Source organism: Monoraphidium neglectum (assembly GCF_000611645.1).
Source record: "Monoraphidium neglectum strain SAG 48.87 unplaced genomic scaffold scaffold00169, whole genome shotgun sequence".
Taxonomy (NCBI): Eukaryota; Viridiplantae; Chlorophyta; class Chlorophyceae; order Sphaeropleales; family Selenastraceae; genus Monoraphidium; species Monoraphidium neglectum.
The window spans coordinates 7,665-30,164 of record NW_014013459.1 but is presented as its reverse complement, the minus strand read 5'-3'; the positions used below and the strand labels follow the sequence as shown (position 1 = coordinate 30,164).

At 63.0% G+C, this 22,500-nt stretch overlaps 5 protein-coding genes across 5 annotated transcripts in view; 3 read left to right on the top strand and 2 right to left on the bottom strand.

The window, feature by feature from the left end:
* The window catches only part of MNEG_1644 (hypothetical protein), a gene marked incomplete at both ends in the record, with an annotated part of 6,799 nt that extends 5,879 nt beyond the window's left edge, over positions 1 to 920 (top strand). The window contains 3 exons of the mRNA XM_014049884.1: positions 204 to 241; positions 449 to 476; positions 696 to 920. Coding sequence (XP_013905338.1) covers positions 204 to 241; positions 449 to 476; positions 696 to 920 — 291 coding nt within the window. The remainder of the gene's footprint in view (positions 1 to 203; positions 242 to 448; positions 477 to 695) is intronic.
* A 1,706-nt stretch (positions 921 to 2,626) lies between these two features.
* On the bottom strand, positions 2,627 to 4,512 carry MNEG_1643 (hypothetical protein; the record flags this gene model as incomplete). The annotated part of the gene is made up of 2 exons (XM_014049883.1): positions 2,627 to 2,879; positions 3,359 to 4,512. 2 exons carry the CDS (start codon positions 4,510 to 4,512, stop codon positions 2,627 to 2,629), a joined length of 1,407 nt encoding a protein of 468 aa, XP_013905337.1.
* A 3,321-nt stretch (positions 4,513 to 7,833) lies between these two features.
* MNEG_1642 (hypothetical protein) lies at positions 7,834 to 17,546 on the top strand (the record flags this gene model as incomplete). Its single annotated transcript, XM_014049882.1, has 34 exons — positions 7,834 to 7,899; positions 8,178 to 8,204; positions 8,361 to 8,438; positions 8,592 to 8,618; positions 8,742 to 8,819; positions 9,008 to 9,091; positions 9,197 to 9,271; positions 9,441 to 9,524; positions 9,723 to 9,785; positions 9,928 to 10,011; positions 10,198 to 10,281; positions 10,472 to 10,555; positions 10,872 to 10,976; positions 11,172 to 11,234; positions 11,419 to 11,502; positions 11,726 to 11,800; positions 11,941 to 12,003; positions 12,310 to 12,363; positions 12,699 to 12,803; positions 13,017 to 13,100; positions 13,235 to 13,309; positions 13,458 to 13,520; positions 13,824 to 13,898; positions 14,105 to 14,242; positions 14,461 to 14,592; positions 14,768 to 14,872; positions 15,151 to 15,171; positions 15,294 to 15,407; positions 15,600 to 15,626; positions 15,811 to 15,990; positions 16,204 to 16,263; positions 16,449 to 16,643; positions 16,829 to 16,900; positions 17,109 to 17,546. 34 exons carry the CDS (start codon positions 7,834 to 7,836, stop codon positions 17,544 to 17,546), a joined length of 3,162 nt encoding a protein of 1,053 aa, XP_013905336.1.
* A 1,801-nt stretch (positions 17,547 to 19,347) lies between these two features.
* Positions 19,348 to 21,007, top strand: MNEG_1641 (ADP-ribose pyrophosphatase; the record flags this gene model as incomplete). The annotated part of the gene is made up of 5 exons (XM_014049881.1): positions 19,348 to 19,554; positions 19,794 to 19,855; positions 20,098 to 20,359; positions 20,581 to 20,680; positions 20,943 to 21,007. 5 exons carry the CDS (start codon positions 19,348 to 19,350, stop codon positions 21,005 to 21,007), a joined length of 696 nt encoding a protein of 231 aa, XP_013905335.1.
* Positions 21,008 to 21,670: 663 nt separating this feature from the next.
* Positions 21,671 to 22,084, bottom strand: MNEG_1640 (hypothetical protein; the record flags this gene model as incomplete). The annotated part of the gene is made up of 1 exon (XM_014049880.1): positions 21,671 to 22,084. The coding sequence occupies one exon, from the start codon at positions 22,082 to 22,084 to the stop codon at positions 21,671 to 21,673; it is 414 nt and encodes a 137-aa protein (XP_013905334.1).
* Positions 22,085 to 22,500: the final 416 nt, after the last annotated feature.

Below are 22,500 nucleotides of genomic sequence, written 5' to 3'. Positions count from 1 at the left end.
CCTAGTCGTGGCGTGGCCGCTGCGTGGGCGGGTGGGCCGCACGCTGTCCTGCCAGGAGTGTAAAGCATGAGAGGGGGGCGCTGCAACCGGCAAGCCTCGGGTGTGGTTGGCCATTGGCTTGCGTTTGTGGTCTGGTCTCGTGCCTGCCGATAACGATGAAGCAACACCCTTTTCCAACCCGCACCCCTCTGCCTTGCCGCCAGGCCGCCATCGAGCCGCGGCTCAACCGGGTCTTTGCAGAGTGAGCAGGGCCGGTTGACCAGCGATCGGTCGGGCAGAGCCGGACCCCTCGCAGCCCCCAGCAAAAGCCCCTGTCTCCTGATTCGCTGGATCTCATCATGGCTCGTTTAGTCCTGCAGCTGCCGGGCCGCGCTGACCCTGACAACATCATCGCCCCACAAGCCCACTCACCCGTGCCGCCATCCCCTTGTTTTGCCCACCGCTGCAGGCTGTTCACGAGCGACCTGGGGCAGGAGGTGAGGCAGCCACTCCTGAATCCTGGAACGCGCCATGTATACAATGTTGTCAACAGCATGCTCCGTGCCTCCTGCTTTGCATCTTCTTTCGCCGCTGCGTTGCTCTCGCTTTGCCTCTGCTTTACCTTGTGTGTGCTCTCCTCTTGTTCAGTGTCCACGTTATCAATCTAACAGGGGCGGCCCCTCCCAACCCCCCCAAAACCAACTACCCCACCCAAGGTCTACTTGAAACGCGCCGCGTGCTTCGGCCTGCCGCCGGCCGGCAAGGGCCCCGTATCCCTCAGCTGGGCGCAGGTGCAGGAGGCGGCCCGCCTGCGCGGCCAGACCGCCATCGGCATCGCGCCCGCGCACGGCGGCCCGGACGCGATCCGGCTGGCGCCGGCGGCCGACGAGCTGTTTGTCATCCGCGACAACGACGAGATCGTAGTCATCGCGGCCGAGTAATTGTGACTCCCACGCGGCCGGCAACGCGCGAGGCCGCATCCCTTTGCGAAAGGATGCGCGGACGTGCTTGCGCAGCTGCCAATTTGGAGCGGGTGATCACATATATTCCCCCTTGGTTGCGAGATGACAGTGCCTGACCTTGTTTTGGCGGCGCCAGGCCGCTCAGCACGCGGGGGCTGCTTGTAGCGCCTTGTATCGGCCCAAGATCTGTTTGCTGTGTCTCCCCCCTAGAAGCCCTTCGGGGGCTTCGCTTGAATCCCTGTCGTCTGGGCATGCAAGATAAATGGCCGTCCATCACGTCCACACCCCTCGTTGATGATGACATTACTCGATTATTCTTGCTGCCCTTGCTCGTTTTGAGGCCAGGCGGGCCGCCCTTGCGCGCCAACACAATACCAGCCCGGGGCCACCGCCCCTCAGCCCTGCGCTGCCGTGACAATTCTGGTCAACACCCCCTGGTAGCCGCTGTCCAAGTGGCCAGCGCTGCCCTTGAAAAACACGCCTCATCCTGCCAACTGTTTTGCAGCTTCTTTCCACTACACTGTTGTAAGACCCTGCCCCTGGTCTAATGCCGCTGCCCTGCTGACCTTCCAGGTCTGTTAGAGGGTGGTCATATGTGCACATTACAACAGCGACATCGAAGCAGTCAAATGCAGCACACTCCCTGCAGACACAGGATAGTCGGCACAGGATATAGGACTCTATAGAAGCGTACAGCCAACCTCCAATGTCACAGCTTATACTTGTGTCTGGGATCACAAGTGGCTTCGGCGTTTCCGGCAAGAGGCTTGCCTCAATGACCAACTGGGTGCTGTTTGGACACCTTGGTTGACAGTCAATTGGCGAAGCGCTTGACATGCATGGTTGAGGGGTGTTGGGCGCACAACGCAGCCTTGGGTCTGTTCAGAGCAGCGGCCGGCAGCCGGCAACTACCCATTGGGGTCCGTGTTGCTGCCAGGATTTGTGCAACGGACTGCATGCGATATAGTGTATGCGCCCAGATCGGCGCAAACCCCAGAGGAAGTTGCCCAATAAGGCAAGCAAGGCCGCGCAAGCATGCGCATATGTCCAAGGGGACAGCTGAAACCATGTAACATCCACGGTTTTGGCAAAGCTGTGCACAGCCGCGGCGCGCAGCATGTGGGAAGACACATCTTGATAGTCAAGGCGCAAGACTCAAAGGCAGATGGTGCCGGTTTGTGCATGATTATCGCATGCACACCTCGAATCCCGTAGCGCTGTGGAGTAGCCGACCCATCCAAATGGCCGCTCCCGAAGTGGTGGCGGCTTGTTTGGATGGCTGTTCTTAATTGGAGGGGCAGAGCCTCTGGCAATTGGTGTTTGTCCTTGAAGGGTCTGTGACCTTCAAGTCGTTGGCGAGAGTGTATGGGCGGGCCAACGTGTGAGCTGCAGGGAGTCCGTCTTAAGCCCAGAAAGGGCTGGCGCCATGTCGTTCTTGGGCTTGCGCCTGCAGCTTTAGAGGCAACGGCTTCAGCTTTGTCGTTGCCTTGTGAACAGGTAGCAGCTTGCACAGCGGCGCTCTTGGGCTGCTGCAGCGGCGTTGCCGACTTGTGGGGGAGTCAGATGAGTGTGGCGCAACTGAGAGGTAAAGGCTCGACGGGCTGGGGCCCGGAGCCTGTTGAACCTCTTGAGTCGGCGTCGGAGTCTTCTTCTCGTGGATCAGGTAGGTTTGGACAACAGGGTTGTCAGATCTTGGTTCGATGCTTGTTGATGGCGCTGTTGCTGCTGTTGCTGCTGTTGCTGCTGCTGCTGCTGCTGCTGCTGCTGCTGCTGCTGCTGCTGCTGCTGTTGTTGTCGCTGTTGCTGCTGTTGCTGCTGTTGCCATTGTTGCCGTTGTGGCTGTTGATGCTGTTGTTGCTGTTGTTGCTGTTGTTGTTTTTTGCGCCGTTGCTGCTTTTGCTGTTGTTGCCGTTGTTGCCGTTGTAGTCGAGTCTTGGGCTGCGCCAGGTAGCTGTTGCCTGTTGATGAGCACAGCCAGCTCCTGGGCGCTTGGCATGTTGTTGCAAATACTGGGCTGCTGTCCAGCGTCGGGAGAGCCATCTTGAGGCAGCACGCGACGGCCTTGCCTGGGGCGGGACATCGTCATTCGCCCTGCCGGTAGGCAGCAGTGGGCGCCAGCCGCAGCGGTAGAGACGCTTGCATGGGCATCCCAACTGCAGGCCGGCTTGCGTTGCCACCCGTGAGGGCAGCCACGGTCTCTGTCATTTTGAGGCGCTGGAGTCTGGGCGTTCTGGGACGGCGCCTGGGTCGGTTGGACTTGGGTCGGCTCATTGTGTTCGTGATGCGTCGAGGCGGCGTTTGTTGCACGATACTCGGTCGTTCTGGGGCCTGAGAGATTCTTGGAACTTGCGACAACGGGGACTGCCAGCTGGTGTGGTACACGGTCTGTAGACAGATGCCCGCGTGAGCTGTATCACGCGACGGGGTCCGCGCCAGCACCGGCGTCATCGGCGGCGGCGGCGGCCGCCTCGCGGCCGATCTTTGCCAGCGCCACGAGGTCGATGGGCAGCGGCACAGTCCGCGCCTCGACGGCCGCCCAGTCCACGCCGGCGAAGAAGGCGTGGCCCTTGAGGTGCCGCACCGTCAGCCGCCGGCCGGGGCGCCGCGCCAGCATGCAGCTGAACAGCAGGTCCCACAGGTCGGCCGGCAGCGCGGCGCCGGCAGAGCCGGGGGCGGGGACCCACTTCTTGCCGGCGCGCGCGGCTGCCAGGGCCGCCTCTGCCTCGGGGAACGGCAGGAGCGCTGTCAAGAGGGTTGCGCCCAGCGCCCACACGTCGGCGGGGCGGCTGTTGAACTTGAAGCCCAGGAGGAAGGCAAAGTCCTGCAGCTCCTTGCGGATGTTGGCGCCGAGGCGGCGCCAGAAGCCGTCAAGGTCGGTGTGCTGCTCCGGCGCCATGAAGAAGGGCGTGCCGCTGGCGCCCAGCGCAGGCTGGCAGGCCCGCGCCGCGCAGCCAAAGTCGCCGAGCCGCAGGTGGCCGTCGGCTGCCACCAGGAAGTTCTCAGCTTTCAGGTCGAGGTGGACGATGCCGGCTTCGTGCACGGTGCCGACGGCGGTGACGAGCTCGGCTGCGAGGGCCTTGGCGGTGGCGGTGGGCAGCAGGTTGCCGGCTGACGGCTGTGGCTGCGGCTGCGGCTGCGGCGACGGCTGCGGCTGCGGCTGCGGCTGCGGCTGCGGCGACGGCTGCGGCTGCTTGGATGGCTGCGTCTGCGGCTTCTTATCGTCGAGCTTGAAAAGAGCCTTGAGGCGGTGCTGGAAGGGGGCGCGCTTGGTGGGAGCCTCCTGATCGTGCTGGGCCGCCCCTGCTGCCACTGCGGCCGGCTGCTGCTGCGGGTCGTTTAAGGAGGGTGGCGCCACCGCCGACCCAGAGATGCCCGAGTCTCCACATGCGTTTGCTGATGAGAAGGAGAGCCTGTGGCCGTGCAGCGCGTCACCCAGGTCGCCCGCCGCCAGGTCATACAGGCTGTAAAGCATGCCGCCGACCGTCGTGTAAGTGATGGGCTTCTGGACCCACTCGCCCTCGACCTTCCTCACGAGGCTGTCGTTGCTGGAGCCGGCGGGCTCGCGCTTCATGGCGTAGTGGTGGCCGAGCATATCGACACGCCGCACCTCTCCCTCGCCACCACATCCCAAGGGAGCGCCCCTATCGAACGCCTCTCCTGGATTTGACACGTAAAAGTGTATCTTTAAGTCCCTGTGGCGTGGTACAGGGGCTGGCTGCACAGGCACGGGATCGGCGGCCTGCCCAGCGCCATCGGCGCACGGCGGCGCCGGCTCAGGGCTGCTGAGGTGCTGCTGTGTCGGAGTGTCAGGCGGCGTGTCGGCAGCGGAGGTGTCCTGGACGTCGCGTGCGCTGCTCGTGGCAGAGGAGGCGCTGCTCTTGGTTGGGGTCGTGTTTGTAGAGGTCGCTACTGGTGACGGCGCTGGGAGGCTGAGCTGCTGCTTACCGCGCAGAGCGATGCCAGGGGCACTGTGAGAGCGACCGGTGACGGGTCGCTTCCCACCGGTGCTGCTGCTGTCAGAAATCCTTGTGCTGGCATTCCATCGCGGCTTGGATGCGCATCTGGAGTTGAGTATAGGTGGCACAAACTCAATGAGCATGTAAAGTGCCGGCTTGCCACTGCACTCTGCACCGCGTCCATGCTAGGACTCCAGGGCCCCTGGGTCAGTCCGAGTGTTTATGCACTCATATGACATGTATTGTGGCTCGTTGCAGCTCACCTGCTAATTTCTTTTGCCTGAATCAGTTCTCTGTTCATGTGCATATCCATCGGCGCGCTGGATGTCGCGCTGCGCACTGCCCATGCCGAGTTGGCGCTGCGGCAATCCTGGTCCAAGGAAAGCCTGCATACGTTTTGGGCGCAAAATTTCCGGTTACACATTCACATTTCCTCGAAATGACCAAGCACTCAGAAGCACTGTTTGGCAAGCTTTGCCTCTTCGACCCGCACCTGCAGCGGTGTTTGTCCTCCATATTATTTCTTCAAGGCATAATATTTATTGTGTATTCCATGTGCCATAAAGGCTTGAACGCAAGAGTGCTGCGGAAACTGCCTTGAGAACCGCGATTGCACGAAATCCGCTATACTGTACCATATGCGGGTTGAATGCTGTGGAAATAGCTTAAAGCAATTCCACACGACGCGTATGACAGCAGTGTGGCTTGCTCAACGAAACACCGGTATGGATAATGAGTTGGCGGCTTCTCAGCTTCATGCCCACCGTTCCGCCTGCCAGGTGCAACCCGACGGCACGCGCATGTGACAGTCTCCTGCTGGTGTTTGCCCCACGCAGAAGTGCCCAGCCACCCCACTGCAGACGATCTGCGGCAGTGCTTATTGATTTGAAGAGGCGCTTTGCGGTACAGTATGAACGCGAACCGACCCAACGCAGCCAAGTGGCCATGTCGAGAGATGCACTGCTGGTCTGCCGGGGTGCTGTGCCCGGGTTCAACTACCATTGCCTCTGGTGGCGGTCATTGTACAGTACAGGGAGACCAACACTGGCCCGCGCGATGCGCCGCCAGGGGCGAGGGCGGCTGACCTACAACTTGCAAAGGCTGCTCGCTGTTTGGGCAGCATACCATGCGCACTTGCTTGGATACTTAGGCATGGAGGTGATACTGTGGATAGCATCATATTATTATTGTCTGGCAGGTTACTACTTACAGACGATCCACCAGACTGTTTGAATGTGTCGTTGATAGACGCGTGCTGTCTCAACTCGTAAGCGTGGGCGTGGCAAATGAAGGCTCACCCTGCCGAGCAGCGACACGCTGCAGCATCAACGCCAATCTAAGACCTACCTGCTGACCCAAATGTCCTGCTCATACCTAGACGCACGTCATAGCACACGTGCTGGTAGACTGCCCCATGTACTATATGTCGCCTGCCTTACCCATTCACGCTTCGCATCTTTTCGCTGCCCTGCCTGCATCAAGCGCCCGGTTGCGTGCTGCGGGCCAGCAAACCTTGGCGGGCGGGCATGGGCCCGTACTGGGTCCGCCGCCGCGAGGCGCGCCTGACACCAGGCACAACAATTTCACTGATACCACTTACCACACACGTTGAGAGTCAGGATCATGAGCTTCTTCCATTAGCAGAACTGTCAGACGTTGCCCATCTTATCTACATACACTGTTCCATTTCATCCATGCGTTTAGGGTGGAAGGGCACATCTGCAGGCGACAATCTCATACGGTCCTGTGGGTTGCGAGTTGGGTTTGCCCAGGCTATTCAGCAGCATACTGTACAGTATGTAGAACAAGTGTTGGCTCAGCTGGCAGTGTTATCAAGAGTTACGCTACTTGCCACGCGCTTGCACCTGTCACGCCAGCTCTAATCGATGAAAGCGCTTGCATGCAGCCCTGGTCATTGCAGCACCAACCCCTTGAAAATAAAGCTTTTCTCTTCCTGCCACCATGGACTGGAAACCACAATTGTACCAGTGGTTGCCGATCATGAGAGACACGGCACAGGGGCACACACACACACACACACACACACACACACACACACACACACACACACACACACACACACACACACACACAGAGTGGTCTCATTATGGGCTGCTCCCACAATTGCTTATGCTATTGCTCTCATTGTGGGCTGCTGCCACAATTGATTGTGGAGGGCCCAGCCGAGGTCTATAGAAGCCGAGATCGCGGAAACATTTGCGCCATTGATCCCCAAGACTGTAGCCGCTCCAACATAGGCCTAGCTGATGTATATGCAGCAACGCACGGCTGACTCGGATGACCACGTGCTACGGCACCGACATGTATGCAGTTGTTCACATCGATTTACAAACGACAAAATGGGCGAAAAGACTCACGAACGCAGCCCGACAGCATATGGATGATCGGCGCTGTCCGCCCGCCTGTCGCGATTCGCGCGCCTGTCAGTACAGCGGCGGGACGCCGCATCGGGCCGACGCGCCCCGCCCGCGGCCGCGCCCCGCCACCCCCGCCAAATTCAACGCGTGTGTCTCTGCGAACCCACCCGGCAATAGACCGGGAGCGGCCGGGGGGGCCGGGCGGCGCTGGGGGGCGGGCGTGCGAGAAGTCGACAGAATTTCTTATATGGCAACCGCTATGCGCATGCAGCGCTGCTGGCGGGCAAATTGCCTCTGTGGCATTAATTGACACGCAATACGCCTGGTCAGCTCCACAGTCTTCGGCAGCTTCACAGTCTTCTCTCCTCAGATCGCTGCAGCAGCTTCTGGTTTGAATTTTGCCGTTACCTCAAAGCGGCATTCCGCGACCGGCGAACACTTCCAAGATAGTTTGTTAACACATGTAATCCGCGCGAGCTTTGCGTACGTTTATGAATTTTGTGAAGCTGTGATGCCCTGCTCTTGAGCGCGCGCAGCCCGTTGCAAAGCTGGGCAGCCATGTCCCGACACCAGAATGGACTTGCTGTCAAGCTACGTCTTTTTACGAACAAGCTGGCGCAGCATGTAAGTCTATTCCACTGGCCTCGCCCATGATGCTGCTCGTCCTTTCTCGCTCATCTGTATCCCCTCGCAGTTCCGCAAAGAAACACAAAGAAGACCAAGCCGAGGCCGAGGAGCAGAGGGCGTTAACTGCTGTGAGTGCCAACCAGTGGACTTGCTTTGTTGCGGCCATGCCACTGCCTTCGTTGGCCGCTCGGCGCCTTGCACGTATTCGTCACGATCACCTTGTGCGCTGTTACGCCTGCAACTTGAGATGGCAACATACATCCTGCAATCTGCAGGAATTCGTCAAGGAGCTGCTGGCGCAGGTGATGAGATTTGATCATTTGACGCAGGTCGCAAGGATGGATGCTCTTGCTCTACTGTGAATGCCACATGCCAAGGAATTTTCCACCTATCATACCTTCGACGTGCCTTAGTCTTGGCCCAGTTGCCCCGGCCGCTTTGAACCCCGCTTTTCACAGGTAGACGGCTTCAAGACGGCTTACGCAGCCTCCGAGGCCAGGGCGACGCGATTCCACCAGGACCTCACCCGTGCCCAGGTATCAGGGTGTACCAACATGCGAGCTTGCTGCCACGGGCGTAAGAAAGATTCTGGCATGGTCCTGATTGTGCATTTGAAACTCGTACACCACCAAGTTAATTGCGCCCTGACCATCCCCCCCCCCCCGACGCCTCACCACCCGTTGACGCAGGAGACGGTGGACGGCCTCATCGCTGAGGTGTGATCAGGGGGTATCAGAAGCTTGGAACGCCTGCCGAGCACACACTTAGTCTGCAGGCAACTGGCAACAATCTTTGATTGCCACCCCCGATCTTTGCCACACTGCCACCCCCCTTTACAGCTGGATGGTGCGAAGTCTGCCTGCACCGCGGCCAAGGACAAAGCCGCTCAGGCGGTCGCCGAGCTGAGGGGCGCCCAGGTAGCTTCTGCGGCGCGCTTCTGCATGCGCGCATCACTGCCGCACGCCTCCCCGCCCCAAATAGCATCATCTACGCTGCCAAGTCTGTGCGACGAGTGCGATACCCTCACTTGGTTCCATCTCGCTTACGATGATGACCCAAAGCACCGACTCACCACAGTCGATTCCCTCAACACTTGAACGCTCAGGAGGCCCTGGCGCAGACGGAGAGTAGGGCGGAGCAGGCGGACACAGCGGCGCAGACGCTGCAACAAGAGCTCGAGGCTGTGCAGGTGTGAATTCAGAAGACCCTCATACGACATCTCAGCAGCAAGCGTTGATGTTGCTGCTGGCAGCATTCCCTTGTGTTGATGCAATCGCAATCAATTTCACAACAGGACGAGCTGCACCGCGCCACAAGGAACCACTCCACTGCGACGCGCGCTCTGGAGCTGCAGCTGCGCAGGCTGCAGGTGGGCTGATGAAGCCCGCATGGGGCCAGAAACTGCCCTGCCCGCCGCATGAGGAGTCTGCCTACCTGAGCTGCTCGTACCACAGACGCTCCAAGCCTGCCCTTTCTTCGACCACGCACGCCGACCAGCCCGCTTGCCTGCCCCTGCACCATGCACCCCGTTTCATCAGGCCCAGCATGCTGCGGCCACGGACGAGACCAAGAGCGCTGTGCGTGACCGTGACGCAAGCCGCGAGCAGCTCCGCAGCATGCAGGTGCGAGCACGGCAACATCCAAGCCATGCAGTAGTGATGATGCCTGTCGAGCAGCTGCAGCGCAAGTTGCTTGTGTAGGGATTCATGATGCGCACCCTACCAGGTACAGCAACCGCACTCAGGCAACGATTGCAGCCGACATGGACCCCACAACCATTCTGGCAAACCCATTGAAAACCCGCCAATCTCCACCTGCAGGAGCACCTCCAGCGCATGGCCCTGCAGCGCGACGAGGCGCACGCAGCCACGACGGCCCTCGAGGTAAAGACGGCAACGCACTCAGCTGTCTGCCGCCTGTTCTCAACTTGTTCCTGCAGAATGCAAGGTGCAAGGTAGCAGATTTGCCCGGCGCACATCAATGGCCCCTCGACCCACACCGTTTCCCACCCCGCTCTATCCCTAGGACCGCGTTGACATGGCCGTGGCCACCCGCGATTTGGCGCGCATCAAGCTCACAGATGTGGAGGGCAAGCTCAAGCGGCAGCAGGTGCGCCGCTGCTGTCGTGGCCCTGCAGGCATCCGCAAATCTTTAAGGTTGCCTGCTCGCTGCAGGTGGTGGTGGTCACAGTCCAGGCACACAAACACTTTCAGATGACACACTGCCTACATGGCCGCGCTTTTGCCCTGCTCCTCTTGCATTCTTAGCCCTTGCACCGTTTGCTTCAACTTGCAGGAGGCTCTGGAGCAGGCGCTGCGCGAGGCTGCCAGCGCCCGTGCCGCACTTGCCGAGCTGCAGCAGGAGATGATGATCAAGGAGGTGTGAATTTGGGCAGATCAATGGTGGGGTTTTGAGGCAGTTCAAGGACGAAATCCTTTGCAAAATCTGATTTGCAGGACGCCCCTCCCATGCTGCTGCGCCCATCTGTCGGCATGTTTCAAACCTCACCTGCCATCGCCGCCGCGTATCACGGTACAATCGTTTGCTTTTACGCCCTCCTCATGCGCAGGATCTTCTGGACCAAGCCGCAACCGCCGCCAGCCAGCGCGCCGACGAGATCCATACGCTGCGGGCGCTGCTGGGGGACAAGGAGGTGAGATTGAGCGGCCAGCTTTCGCGCCAAAGCACTCCAAGCAGAGGAGAAACGCTGACGTGCCCGAGTCAGGCAGGGGTGGGTGACCTGAGAGCTGGGGCCAGGCCCAAGGCTGGTTGAATTCCCAACTTGAATTCCACTGCTAGCGTGCTGCGTTTGTGGTGCAGGAAGTAAAAGAGCAGCCCCGGTGCTCATCGCTTCACTCCAGCACAGCTCCCGTTGCTGCCGCGGCCCCTTCGCTTCCCGCACGGCCGCGTCGTGCACGACGCCCACTGCTGACTGACTGCCGTGACGCATCACACCCTTGTCTGGGCAGGGCGAGCTGGCAGGCATGGGGGACGCCCTGGCCAGCATCCACGCGCAGCACCACGAGGCCAAGGAGCAGTGCCAGCTGCTGACGACCCGCCTGCTGAAAGCTCAGGTGCGGCTTTGCCGTCGCCACCCCAGCGGGCCGTGCCAGTGATGCAGGCTAGCAATAATCTTTAGCAGTGATGCAGGCTAGTAGGTCCAACAGCATTGTGCGCAAGCAGGGGCTCATTCTGAGCACATGCTCCGCCCATGGCCTTTGCCCCGCATGCTGCACCCCCACCCCATTTTGTTGTTGCCTTTGTCTCAGGCGGAGCAGGACCGCGCATTTCGGCTGGCCGTCACAACAAAAGACGAGCTGGTCAGTGTCCAGGTGGGCACCAGCTTGGGGGCCGGCCACCTGGCACCACACAGCCTCAATCCAGTCGGGCCACCCTGGTGAAGTAGCAAGGGGCGCCCCATACCCTGGGCTGTGCGCGTGGGTGGGCAAGGCCTGACAGCAGCGGAAATCAGGCAGGCACGAAGATGCTACGCCGCCAACGGTGTGGTGTTCACAGGCGGCCCTCGATGACGCCAAGATGCGCGTGACCGCGGTGGAGAAGGAGGCGGCCGACGCCAGCGGCGAGGCGGGGCAGCTGCAGGTTAGTGTGGGTGCTTCGTCGTGCATGCATGGGGTCACGCATGCGGCAAGTGTGGGTGCTTCGTCGTGCATGCATGGGGTCATGCATGCGGCAAGTGTGGGGGCTTCCTCGTGCATGCATGGGGTCACGCATGCGGCAAGGTCTTGCTGACTGTTCAGGCAGTGCTTTTTACGGCACTTACACCAAGCGGATGTCTCGCACTGGGATTTGGTCTGCGGCACAGGCGCAGCTGACAACGGAGCGGGCAGAGGCAGGCGCGGCTGTCGCTGCCCTGAAGTCCCAAGTGGAGCGCCTCCAGGTGCGGCACTCACCTGCGCTTCGTGCTGTCGTGCCGCCTGTCGTGGGACTGCTGTGCGGCCAGCCGCTCAGGGTCCAGCAAGACGCCACCTGGGTGATCACAGCCGTTAGCAATACTCCACTTTTGCTTGTACCTTGCAGAAACAAGGCGTGGCCTACTTGAAAGTGATCGACGCCCGCGAGGTAGAGATCAAGACGCTGAAGGTGGGCAGGCTCTGCTTTGTGGGTTGTGGGTGGCTCCTGAAGGGGGTCGTTGCTCCTCTCTCAACACATTAGGGGACCTTGCCTGCCCACCATCCCGGTCCCGCAAGCAACGAGTGTGCTGCAAGGCACCGTGAAGTCCGCACAACAGCCTCACCTATGGCCGCGTTGCCATGAGATGCCTGCGTGATCCAACTCGCGCTCTCTCTGCTGAGTCTTCTCATGCATACCCCCACACGTCCTGGCCCGAGGCTGCACCGTGCCCCATGGCTGATCTCCTACGCGCTTCCATGCCTGTAAATCCCCCAGGACTGGCGCGCCAGCGAGGTCAGAATGATGCAGTCGCAGCTGGACGCCCAGCAGGTGGTCCATCCGTTGTCTTGCGTGCCTGTGGCGCGCCAACCACGTGGGGTTTTTGATATGCTCGTGCAAGGCAATGCTGCTTGGCTGAGCTGGCGGTGACAAGGCCGCTGGGTGTCATCCCCAGGGATGGTGTATAATATCACATTATGTTTGTGTGTTGAACGCATGGCTTGTGTTATTGATGCCGTCGTGCAGAGCGGTCTCAAGTCCAATGCTTCACTTCAGCACAGCTTCCGCTGCCGCGGTTAACCGTTCGCTCCCTAAACAGCAGATGTCACCCTGACCACAAACCGACCAGTGGGTGCTTTCACGCATCGCACCCTCTTTCATGGCAGGGCCAGCTGGCGTACATGAGGAACAAGCTGGTTGACGAGAAGAGTCAAAACCACAACGCTGCGGCGCAGTGCGAGCGACTCGCGGCCGGCCTGCGCCAGGCTCAGGTGCGGCGCCGGTGCTGCCACCACCCTAGACTCTGCAGCTGAAGCAAGCCTGGTGGGCAGGGAACTTGCATATCTGGGTCGGCGGCCGCTCGCCACGCTCGTCTGCTGCTTGGCTCTTAGCACACCCACCTCCGCGCTCCAGCCAACACAACAATCGGCGCGCCTGACCTCTACCAACGAGTCAACTCTGGCGATGCTTCCAAAACGCCGCAGGCCGCGCTGGACGCCGCCACGGCGCGCGTTGCAGCCGCGGAGGAGGCGGCGGCTGCCGCCAACAGCCAGGCGGGGGAGCTGCAGGTTGGTGTCGCTGCTGCGCCGTTCATGTTGGGATTTGTGCAGCAGGGGCTTGCTCCTTGTGCATGCAATACAAAATTTCTGGAGACCCTCACACCGACTGGCCCTCCCGCCCTGCGGTGCGCTTCATGGTAAAGGCGCAGCTGGCGGCGGAGCGCGAAGAGGCCGGTGCCGCTGTTGCTCACCTGCGATCGGAGGTGGAGCGGCTGCAGGTCCGAGGCCCGCCTGTGCCCTGCTCTGTTGTGTGGCACCTCACCCTGCTGGGGCCTGCTGCACTGGCAGGCACACCAAGTCTAAAACGCTCCACCCCGTAGGCTTGCAGCCCGGATCAATGTCCCACTGCTGCTCCCAATCCTGCAGCGCGACAGCGCGGCCGCGGCAGGAGCCCTGGCAGCCTCAACGGCCCAGGTTGCAAATTTGGAGGTGTGCGGGCTCTGCGATACTTATTCGGGTGTGCAGGCGTGCTTGCGATGACCAGGCAGGGTCTTCCTGCTCAACACAGCTGGGGCCCTTGCCTGGCCGCGCCGCTGCCCCTGAGCCTGATGAGTCTGCTGCAATCCCTCGTGTGCCCTGCATACCAGGGTCACCCGCTGGGATGATGCCCCCAACTCCCTGGCTGATCTGAGTCGCGCCCTGCTTGGCGCTCATCCTCCGTGCATCACCCCTGACACGTCCTGCCCCCCTTGCTTGACAACTAAAGTCTAAAACCCCAACCTTGTGCCCCAGGACGAGCTGTACGAGGCGCGAATGGACTTGATGGCGGAGGAGGTGACACACAAGTCCATCACCGGGGCCCTGCAGGTGCGCTAGCACACTCACGGGCACCATTCACGCGCTTTTCAGGGGCCAGCGGGCCATGCCTGGAGTGGCGATTGGCGTTGCGCCGCTGCAGCTTTGGGCTGGCTGCAGCGCCCCGGCTTGCAGCGAGCAGTCCGTCTTAAACCGCTCGCCCCTTGCGTCGTGACACACACACACACACACACACATGCGCGCGCGCGCGCGCGCAGGAAGAGTCGACAGAGCGCCTGCAAGGAGCCTCAGCGCACATTTCCCACCTCGACTCAACAATTGGCAAGATCAGGGAGTCCCTCGCGACCACGCAGACAATGCTGCAGACAATGGGGCACACCAATAGCGCCCTAGAGGTGCGCCCACGCGTGGGCTGGGTCCCGCTTGGCGCCTGTGGGTTACGCCATCGGTCTGCGGCGGCCTCGGCCGTCTGACAAGGCGCCCGGCGGCGCGTGGCGCCGGCAGCCGAGGCATCTCTGGCTCATTCTTGACAGCACACCTTCCGCCTGTCCTTCTCTTGTCGCCGCCATCAACCCCGTGCCGCCGGCGACGCCCTTGAACTCTACCCCGCCAGGAGGAGAAAACCAAGATTGCTGCCTCCCTTAAGAAGACGGAGGCCCAGCTGCGGTCCCTGCGGGGGCAGCAGCAGCACCTGCAGGCGCAGGCGGGGGAGCAGGTGGCCGCCATGCACAGGAAGCTCACAGACGTGAGTGCAAGAACTAGGGGTGGCGCGCGCGCGGAGGCATTGGGATTGTCGGCGAGCGTGCACGGCCTGGATGATGCCTGCATTTCGTGCTGCAGCCCTTGGCTGGCATCTCTTGCCCACAGCTCCCGCGCTCGGTGGGCTTCGAGCTCGCACTGCGGCATGCCGTCCCACGCAGGCCGAGGCGGCAGCCCGCAGCAGGCAGCAGTCTGAGCAGGCGGCGCGCCGGGAGAGGGATGGCGCCTTACAGAAGGCCGAGCGCCTCGAGGCCGAGAAGCGCAAGGTGCGTAGGTGCTGGGCCTGTGCGCTGGGGGTGGCTCAAAGCAGCATTTCAGGTCAAACGCGCCTTCATCAAGCAGCACGCCTGCCTCCTGTCACGCCTGCTGCAGCTGACACCCCCTCATCCACGCTCGCCCGCTGCACATGATCGCGGCGGGACCTCTGCAGCTAGAGGAGCAGGTGGAGGTGAGAGCATCGGCGGACGCCCAGCGGCTCGCCCGTGCTTGTCGGCTCTTGCATGCGTTCGCGCTCGTTGCACTTCGCGTCCCGCTGCTACTCTAGGGCCTGCGCCTGGCCTCAGCCGTGCGGCGATCAAGGCGCACCCGTGCCAGGGGAGCGTGCAAGGCTTGCCACTGGTCAACCATTCCCCGTGCCCGGTCCCGGCCCCACCCTCGCCCCCCTCTCCCCCCGGACACCACCACTAGGAGAGCGCCGAGGAGGCGCGCCTCTGGCGGCAGGCGCAGGCCGAGCAGGCTGAGCAGCAGCAGGCGGACCAGGCGGCGGGGCTCAAACAGTCGGAGGAGACCTGGAAGCTCAAGGTGTGCGACACAAACAGGAGAGGGGGCGGCGGAGCGCTCACACGCTGTGCGCAGCCGCGAGCCATTTGGCGCCTGCTGCATTTATGCGGCTAACCCTCCGCGGTGGCCCAGTCCGCACAGTGCTTTCAGTGGCGCAGCTTTCCTGCACCCACTTAATGGTGTTGCCCCCTCGCCGCGCCCTGCCCCTCGCAGTTCACCGTGGCGCAGCTGCGCGGGCAGGTGAGGGTGTGCATGGAGGGCCCCGCAGCAAGTGCTCAACCTCGGCTTTCGGCAGCCTGTACGCCGCACATTGCGCCGTCCGTCCTTGGGCGCCTGGTCCACAGCACGTTCCGGCCCCCCAAAGTGCCCTCAATCATCCACACACGCTCACGCGACGCCCCTGCCACGGCCGCCCCCCCTTCAGCTGGCCAAGGCGGACCCGGCCGCCCACCAGGAGGTGGCGTCCCTCGAGGCGGCCAAACAGAAGCTGGAGCGCCTGCTGGCGGACGCGCAGGCGGAGAACGTCGACCTCAAGGCCCGCGCCAAGGCGGCCACGCTGGCGGCGGCGGAGGCGGTGGCAGCGGCCGAGGAGCCGCGCGTCAAGGTGCGCGCGTTGCCGCCGATCGCCATGGTTGCCGCGCCAGCATATTGTCGCCTCGCTGTGCGATTTTAAAACCCATGTTGCTGGCTATCTCCCGCCTCTTAAGATGCCTTGTCATCGTCGCGAGACCGGATGCAAGAGGGTGGCCCTGGCTTGCTCAGGCGTCACCCGATGGAGGCCGATCACGACGCGCGCGCCGCCCCACGCTGCACGCAGGGCGCCCCCGCCAACGCCGTGCGCCGCGCCGTGGGCGAGGCGGCCGCCATCCGAGACCAGGTGCGCCACACGCGCGGCTGTGCGCCTCGGCCGTCCCCTTGCGCATGTCTTGGGCGCACCGCGACGCCTGCCTGGCAATAGGGCGACATCACAGCATGCGTTGATCGCATCGTGCAACCCGCCACCTCTCATCACTCCTCCTTAACACAAACACGATCCCGTGCATTCAAACGCAACCCGATCAGCTGGCGGCGTCCGAGGCGGAGCTGAAGGAGCGCGACGCCACCATCATTACGCTGAACAAGGCGCTGGAGGCGCGGGCGGGCGAGATCCGGCGCCTCAAGGCGGGCGGCGCCGAGGCGGCCGCCTGCGCGGCGCTCAGGGCGTTGCTGGCGGAGGCGGAGGGGCGCTGCGCGGCGCTGCTAGAGGAGGTCAAGAAGGTGGGCCCGCACACCCTGGGCGGCGCCGCGCCAGCGATCTACACCAGGGGCGCGGCGCTTACTGTGGCCGCACGTTGCTGCAGCGCGGCTGGATTTTCTATAACGGGCTGCCCCGCGAGCGCTAGCGTACCGTTATGTGTGCCTGCATGCAAACCTCCGCCGCCCGTCGCCCCTCCACCTCCCAGACCGCGGCGGAGCGGGACGCCCGCGTGCCCAAGCACCTGGTCCGCGACGTCCTCAGCGCCGCCGCCACCGAGGTGCGGGCAGCAGATGACACCGGCCCCGTCCCCCTTGTCGCTCGGCGCGCCCCCCGCTCGCTCGCCGCGCCCGTGCTCGGCTCTGCAGGCGCCCGGCCAGGGAGACCTTCCCCAGCCCTGCCACTCGCGCCCGTGACGGGGCCGTTCGACGTTGCACAGTGTGGCCACTCACACCTGACACGCCCGCCTCCTGCACCCTCGACCCCAGGTCGCGGATGAGGTCACGCGGCCGCTGCTGGGCTCCCTGACGCCGCAGCAGCTGCAGGCGGTCGAGGCGCGGTCGGCTGGCTGGTTCGCCAAGCTGGCGGTGGCAGACGCCTCGGGCCTTCGCGGGTCCTGGAAGCGCGGGGCGCTGCAGCAGGCGGCCGCCGCGGCGGCGGGCGCGGCGGCGCAGCAGCGGGCCCCCGGCGCGCCACGCGCGTCGTGGGACAGCGCCAGCGACGGCGCGGACCAGGCGCCCGCCGCGGCGGCGCGGAGCTCGCCAGCCAAGTTCGCCGTGGCGGCGCCGCCCTCGCCGACCAAGGTCGCCGAGCGCAGCCCCGGCGGCGGCGGCGGCCCGGCGGTCGTGGGCGCGGCCATCCGTGCGGCTGCACAGGTGGCCCTGCTGAAACTGGACGAGCGCCTGGCGGAGGAGCTGCAGCTGTAGGGCTGGGCGCCTTGTCAGCGCGCCATGGTTCCCACGACATGAAAATGCCTGAGGCCTGGACCACGTCCTGCTGGGACGATGCGGGCACCCCCAAGAGATTCAGAGTGCTTCCTCTGAGAAACCACCACCGGCAAGACGGCGCGCCGTCCCCCAACCACTCTACGCGACTCGTCACCAATGCGAACGAGCATACGCCAACCCCAACTCGTGACACCTCTGCAGCGGCGGGCCTGTGGCGCCGCTCGCGAACCCTTTGCATGCCAGTACTGTGCAATCGCACGTGCCCTCCAGGGGTTGCCAAGGATTTGACGCGGGCAGCCGCTGAGCGGTTCCTTGTGAGCCCTTCTTCAACACCCACTCTGCCGCACCAGAGATGCCCCCCCCCTGCAACCCAAATGGGCTGCACACGCACTGCTAGGAACTTCCAGCCCTTTCATGGCTGCGCACAGGCACTGCTAGGAACATCCAGCCCTTTCATGACTGCGCACCCTCTCACCAGCAGCCGCACCACTGCTTTCTTGAATCTTTGACTCCTCTGGGATGCATTTTGTGGATCCCTTCCCCTCACACGTTGTCACCATGCTTGCACCTTTGTCCTCACCCATCTCTGCTGCATTCCAGAGCCCACCTGGGACTCACCTGGCTGCACACATCAACTTGAACAACAGCGCCATTCATTTGATGCTTAAAACGAGGACTCGGCACACAAGCACGAATAAACTTTGCTCCACGGCCCGAATTGCCGACAGTATCTGGTCAACCTGCCTGCTTTGGAAACCTCAAGGGAGTGCCGCTCACTGCAGCACCACCAGGACCTTGCAACCGCACTGCATCCTGCGGCACTTGCACGCGGTCCTGGCTCGCTCCCAAAGCGCAGGCGCGCCACATCAAGCATGTCGAGTGCTTCTCATAAACAAGGATGCGTCTCACAAACACCATATGCACAGGCAGGATGCCAAATTTTGGATGGCCCCCCCCTAGGAATTTTTTCTAGCCAGGCAGTGACAACCTTCAGGTAGTGATGCTGCGGCGGGCGGGCAGGCAGCCCTACTCTTGCTTGGGCATCGAGCTGGCATCTCTCTTTGGATGGCGGTCATGTTTGAATGGCTGTCATGTTTGGATAGCGGGTATGTTTCAATGGCGGCCATGTCTGGATGGATGTCTTTTTTGCATGGCGGTCGTATTTTGATGGCGGCCATGTTTTGATGGCGGCCATGTTTTGATCGCGGCTATGTTTCGGTGGCGGTCGATTGGGTGCCCGACAGTGTTTGCTTCGACCCTGAGGCCCATGTATTGGCGGTGGTCGGCATGACAATTTACCGCCCCACTTGCGGCGATGTAATCATCGCCACGCGTCTGCCAGGTGCAGGGGGCCAAAAACCATGAGACTGCATGTCAAGCACACGGTGCAAGGGGCTCCTCTGCACAGGACACAGCGTTGGATGTGTGAGACAGCATACCGCAAGTGCATGCGCCATGTGAGCCAACGCATATTTGTTTAGATCCAGGTTGAGGGTCTCCTGACGCGTGTTGCCCCGCGCACACGCCACGAGTTACAAGGTGTCACTGGGTTCAGATCGCATCACCCACGCAATCACGAAATGCCAGGTGAGCAGCGTACGTGTCCGTACCCGAGCATTGCCACAGCGCGCCTGTCTCTGATTGACCACAAACGCAGGACCGTAGTACACTGACCGTAGACTGGATGTTGGCCTCTTTTTCGAGAGCATGTTCTCCTGCTGGTCCTGTGTCCACATTGGCGTGGCTTTCCCGAAGAAGAACCAGCTTCCGATTTCAAGCGATGGAGGCAGGACCACTGGCTGCGACGGCAGGCGTCAGCACAAGCACCGCTAACGCTGCACCCATCGCGGCCGGCACGCAGCTGCCCGGCAGCGATCCTGCGGCAGCCGCAAAGCCTGCAGGCAGGAGCCGGATGTACCCTGATGAGCCGCGCGTCGGTGTGGGCGTGGTGGTGTTCCGCGCGCCCCACGACAGCAGAAACCCGGAGGTCGGTTCACGCGCACGTTGTGAGGCTGCTCATTGGATGCATTCAGCCATTGCAGCACCGCCTGTCTGCTCGCAACACACGGCGTGCATGAAGCCCAATCAAGGGCTTCCTGGCATGTGCAGCAGCCAGGCTGCACATGTTGCAAGGGAGACGGCTTGGCACAGCTTGCCGGGCATCGCGGCCGCCGCAGCCGACCAGTTTCCCGCCGAATTCTAATGTTTGCGCGCCCAACCTGCCAGGTGCTGCTGGTGAAGCGCGCCAAGGAGCCGGCCATGGGCCTGTGGTGCTTTCCTGGCGGCAGGTGAGGCTGGGCCGGGCACCCTGCAGAGCCGCCATCGCCAGCCGTCAGGACCCAGTGGGCCTGGCAAGAAAGCAGGGGCTGGCCGGCACTGGCTGCGGCCGTCGCGTCAAAGCGGGCATGCGGCCCATTCTCGTTTGCTGCAGCAGACAGCACGTTGCGCGGGCCGCGACCCTCATCATCTTCTGACAAGTGGATGCTGTGCTAAATGCCCGGCATTACATTCACCCATTGTTCTGCTGCAGTCTCGAGCTGGGTGAGAGCCTGGCGGCATGCGCTGTCAGGGAGGTGCTGGAGGAGGCCAGCATCAGCCTGCGCTGCGACACCGCCCCGGGTGACGACAGCAGTGACGCCACCGCTGACGTCAGCGCCCTGGGCAGCTACGACCCGGCCGACGACAGCGAGGGCTTCAGCAAGGGGCTGCGGCGGCCGACGGCGTTTGCTGCCGTGGACTCGATCGTGCGGGGAGAAGGGGGGCGCGTGAAGTTCCACTACGTCGTGGTGGAGGTGAGGAGGGCATACACGAGTCGAACACAGCCCCGATTTCATCGGACTGGGGTGCCCCGTGCAGCATTTGCAGCGTATGAAGAAGAGTGTTGTGGTGTGTGAGCACATGTCGGCACTGGTATTGGGCTGCCGGCTCCTTTTGGTTGCCGGCGACGTGGGACTGCACGCCGGGCCCGCCTGTTCTAACCCCGAGATGTCATCGCCGTTTTCTGCACCCCCAGGTGGCTGCCATGGCGCGCGACCCTAACGCGCAGCCGGTGGCGGGTGATGATGTCAGCGATGCGGTGTGGATGCGGGTGGACGACTTGCGGGGGCTCGGAGGTGAGTCCGGGGTGCGGCCGCGCGCACGTGTTTGAGTGTGGTGTGGGAGACACACACCCGTGGAGCGAGGGCAGCAAGCCAGGGCGTGGGGCGGAAGAGGTGGCGTGCAGGGCTCGATGATGCAGCTGGGTGTCAACGGGGACCTTGCGGGGCTGCGGCAAGCAAGGCCTGGCGCAAACACGCTGCGGCCTGGCTCTACGTCTGCACCCAACGCACCCAGTGGCTAATGCTTTCGATGCATGATGGTTATCCTGCACCGCAGACAAGCTTGTGGTCAACTGTGAGAGGCTGGCGCGGGAGGCGGTGGAGCGGTTCAGGCTCACGTGACGCGGCGCGCGTCGCGGGCGGCCACTACTGCCTGCACACGCGCTGCGTCGCACCGCGTGCACTCCCCAGGCCGCGTGCCACGGCTGTCTTTTCGTTTGGTCAGTGTCGAGCACATGTGTGCAGGATTCTTTTTGCAGCTTGTCGGGATTGGAGGCGCGGGCTGATTCTTGTTGCCCAGTCAATTCTTTGAAGGCGGTGGGCAGCTGCAATATGCTGCCTGCCCCTTGTGCTGCGCGCCGATCCCCCCGCTCGACCTGAACATACCGGCCATGTTCCCCGAGGCTGCTATGGCTGCATTGGGCCGACCCTCATCATTTTCAATGATATGAAAGAAGTTACCAATTGCACAGCTTCCAGCAGGCCGCCGTTACCTCAGGATCTCCAATCATATGGCCCCGATTTGCTCAAACCAGGGTGCGGCCATGGTGAGACCAATCTCAGACGACCGGCCGGGCTCTGTCCTGTCCCCGCATCAACCTGCCCAACTTGCAGCAGCCAAAGGCCCCCATTTCTGGGAGCCAGAGTTTTTGGGCGCTGTCACTGCCGTGCAAACAGCCGGCATTTTATGTTGGTACACAGCACACCAAGGCATTACACGCCTGCTGAGTCTATCGACACGCGCGCCGCTGCCGCCGGCACGCGACCGGGCCGCGCCGCGCCCGCTCAGCGGCGCGCGTCGCTCAGCCAGTCAAAGTCCATGAAGGTGAGGCTCAGGACGAACGACAGCACGCCCCCCGCCCAGCCCAGTGCGTTGATGGCCAGCCCCCAGACCGCCTCCCAGTCCAGGACCCGCACGACCGAGACCAGGTAGGCCGCGCCGATCATGACAGACCAGTACTGCAGCGCCCAAACCGGGTCTGCCGAGTTGATGGGCAGCCCGTCCAGCCGCCCCAGCGCCAGCCACGCGCCCTGCATCGCCAGCGACGCGAAGAGGCCGAGGTGCAGCGCCTCAAACAGCCCGCGCGGCGCGGCGCCCGGCGGCAGCCGCTGCTGCTTCGCCGGCGGCCGCTGCTGCTGCGCCGCCGCCGCCGGCGCGTCGCCGCCGGCGGGCAGCGGGCGCTCGGCCAGGTCCTGCATGACCAACGCGTACTTCACCGCCTGCTCGGTCGTCCACCAGCACACGTCCTGCGCCGCCTCTATCAGCGCCGCCGCCTGCGCCGCCAGCACAACCAGGCCGGCCGCCAGCAGGCCCCGCAGGTAGCCGACCCCAGGGTCGAGGTACCCGGCCGGCGGCGCGCTTGTGAGCGCGCCCCACGCGCCGGCGGCGGAGGTGAGTGTGAGGAGGGCGAGCAGGCAGGCCGGGAGCGACGTGGCCGTGCGTATGATTGAGGACACGGCCGCGTCGAGGACGTCGCCGGGGCCGCCGAGGCTGGGGCCGGCGGTGGCCGCGAACTCGACGCCGCCGCCGAGCGGCCGCAGCGCGAGCAGAACGCGCCCGGCCGCGCCCGCGACGGCCGCGCCGCCGGCGAGCGCGAGCGCGAGCGCGGCGGGGC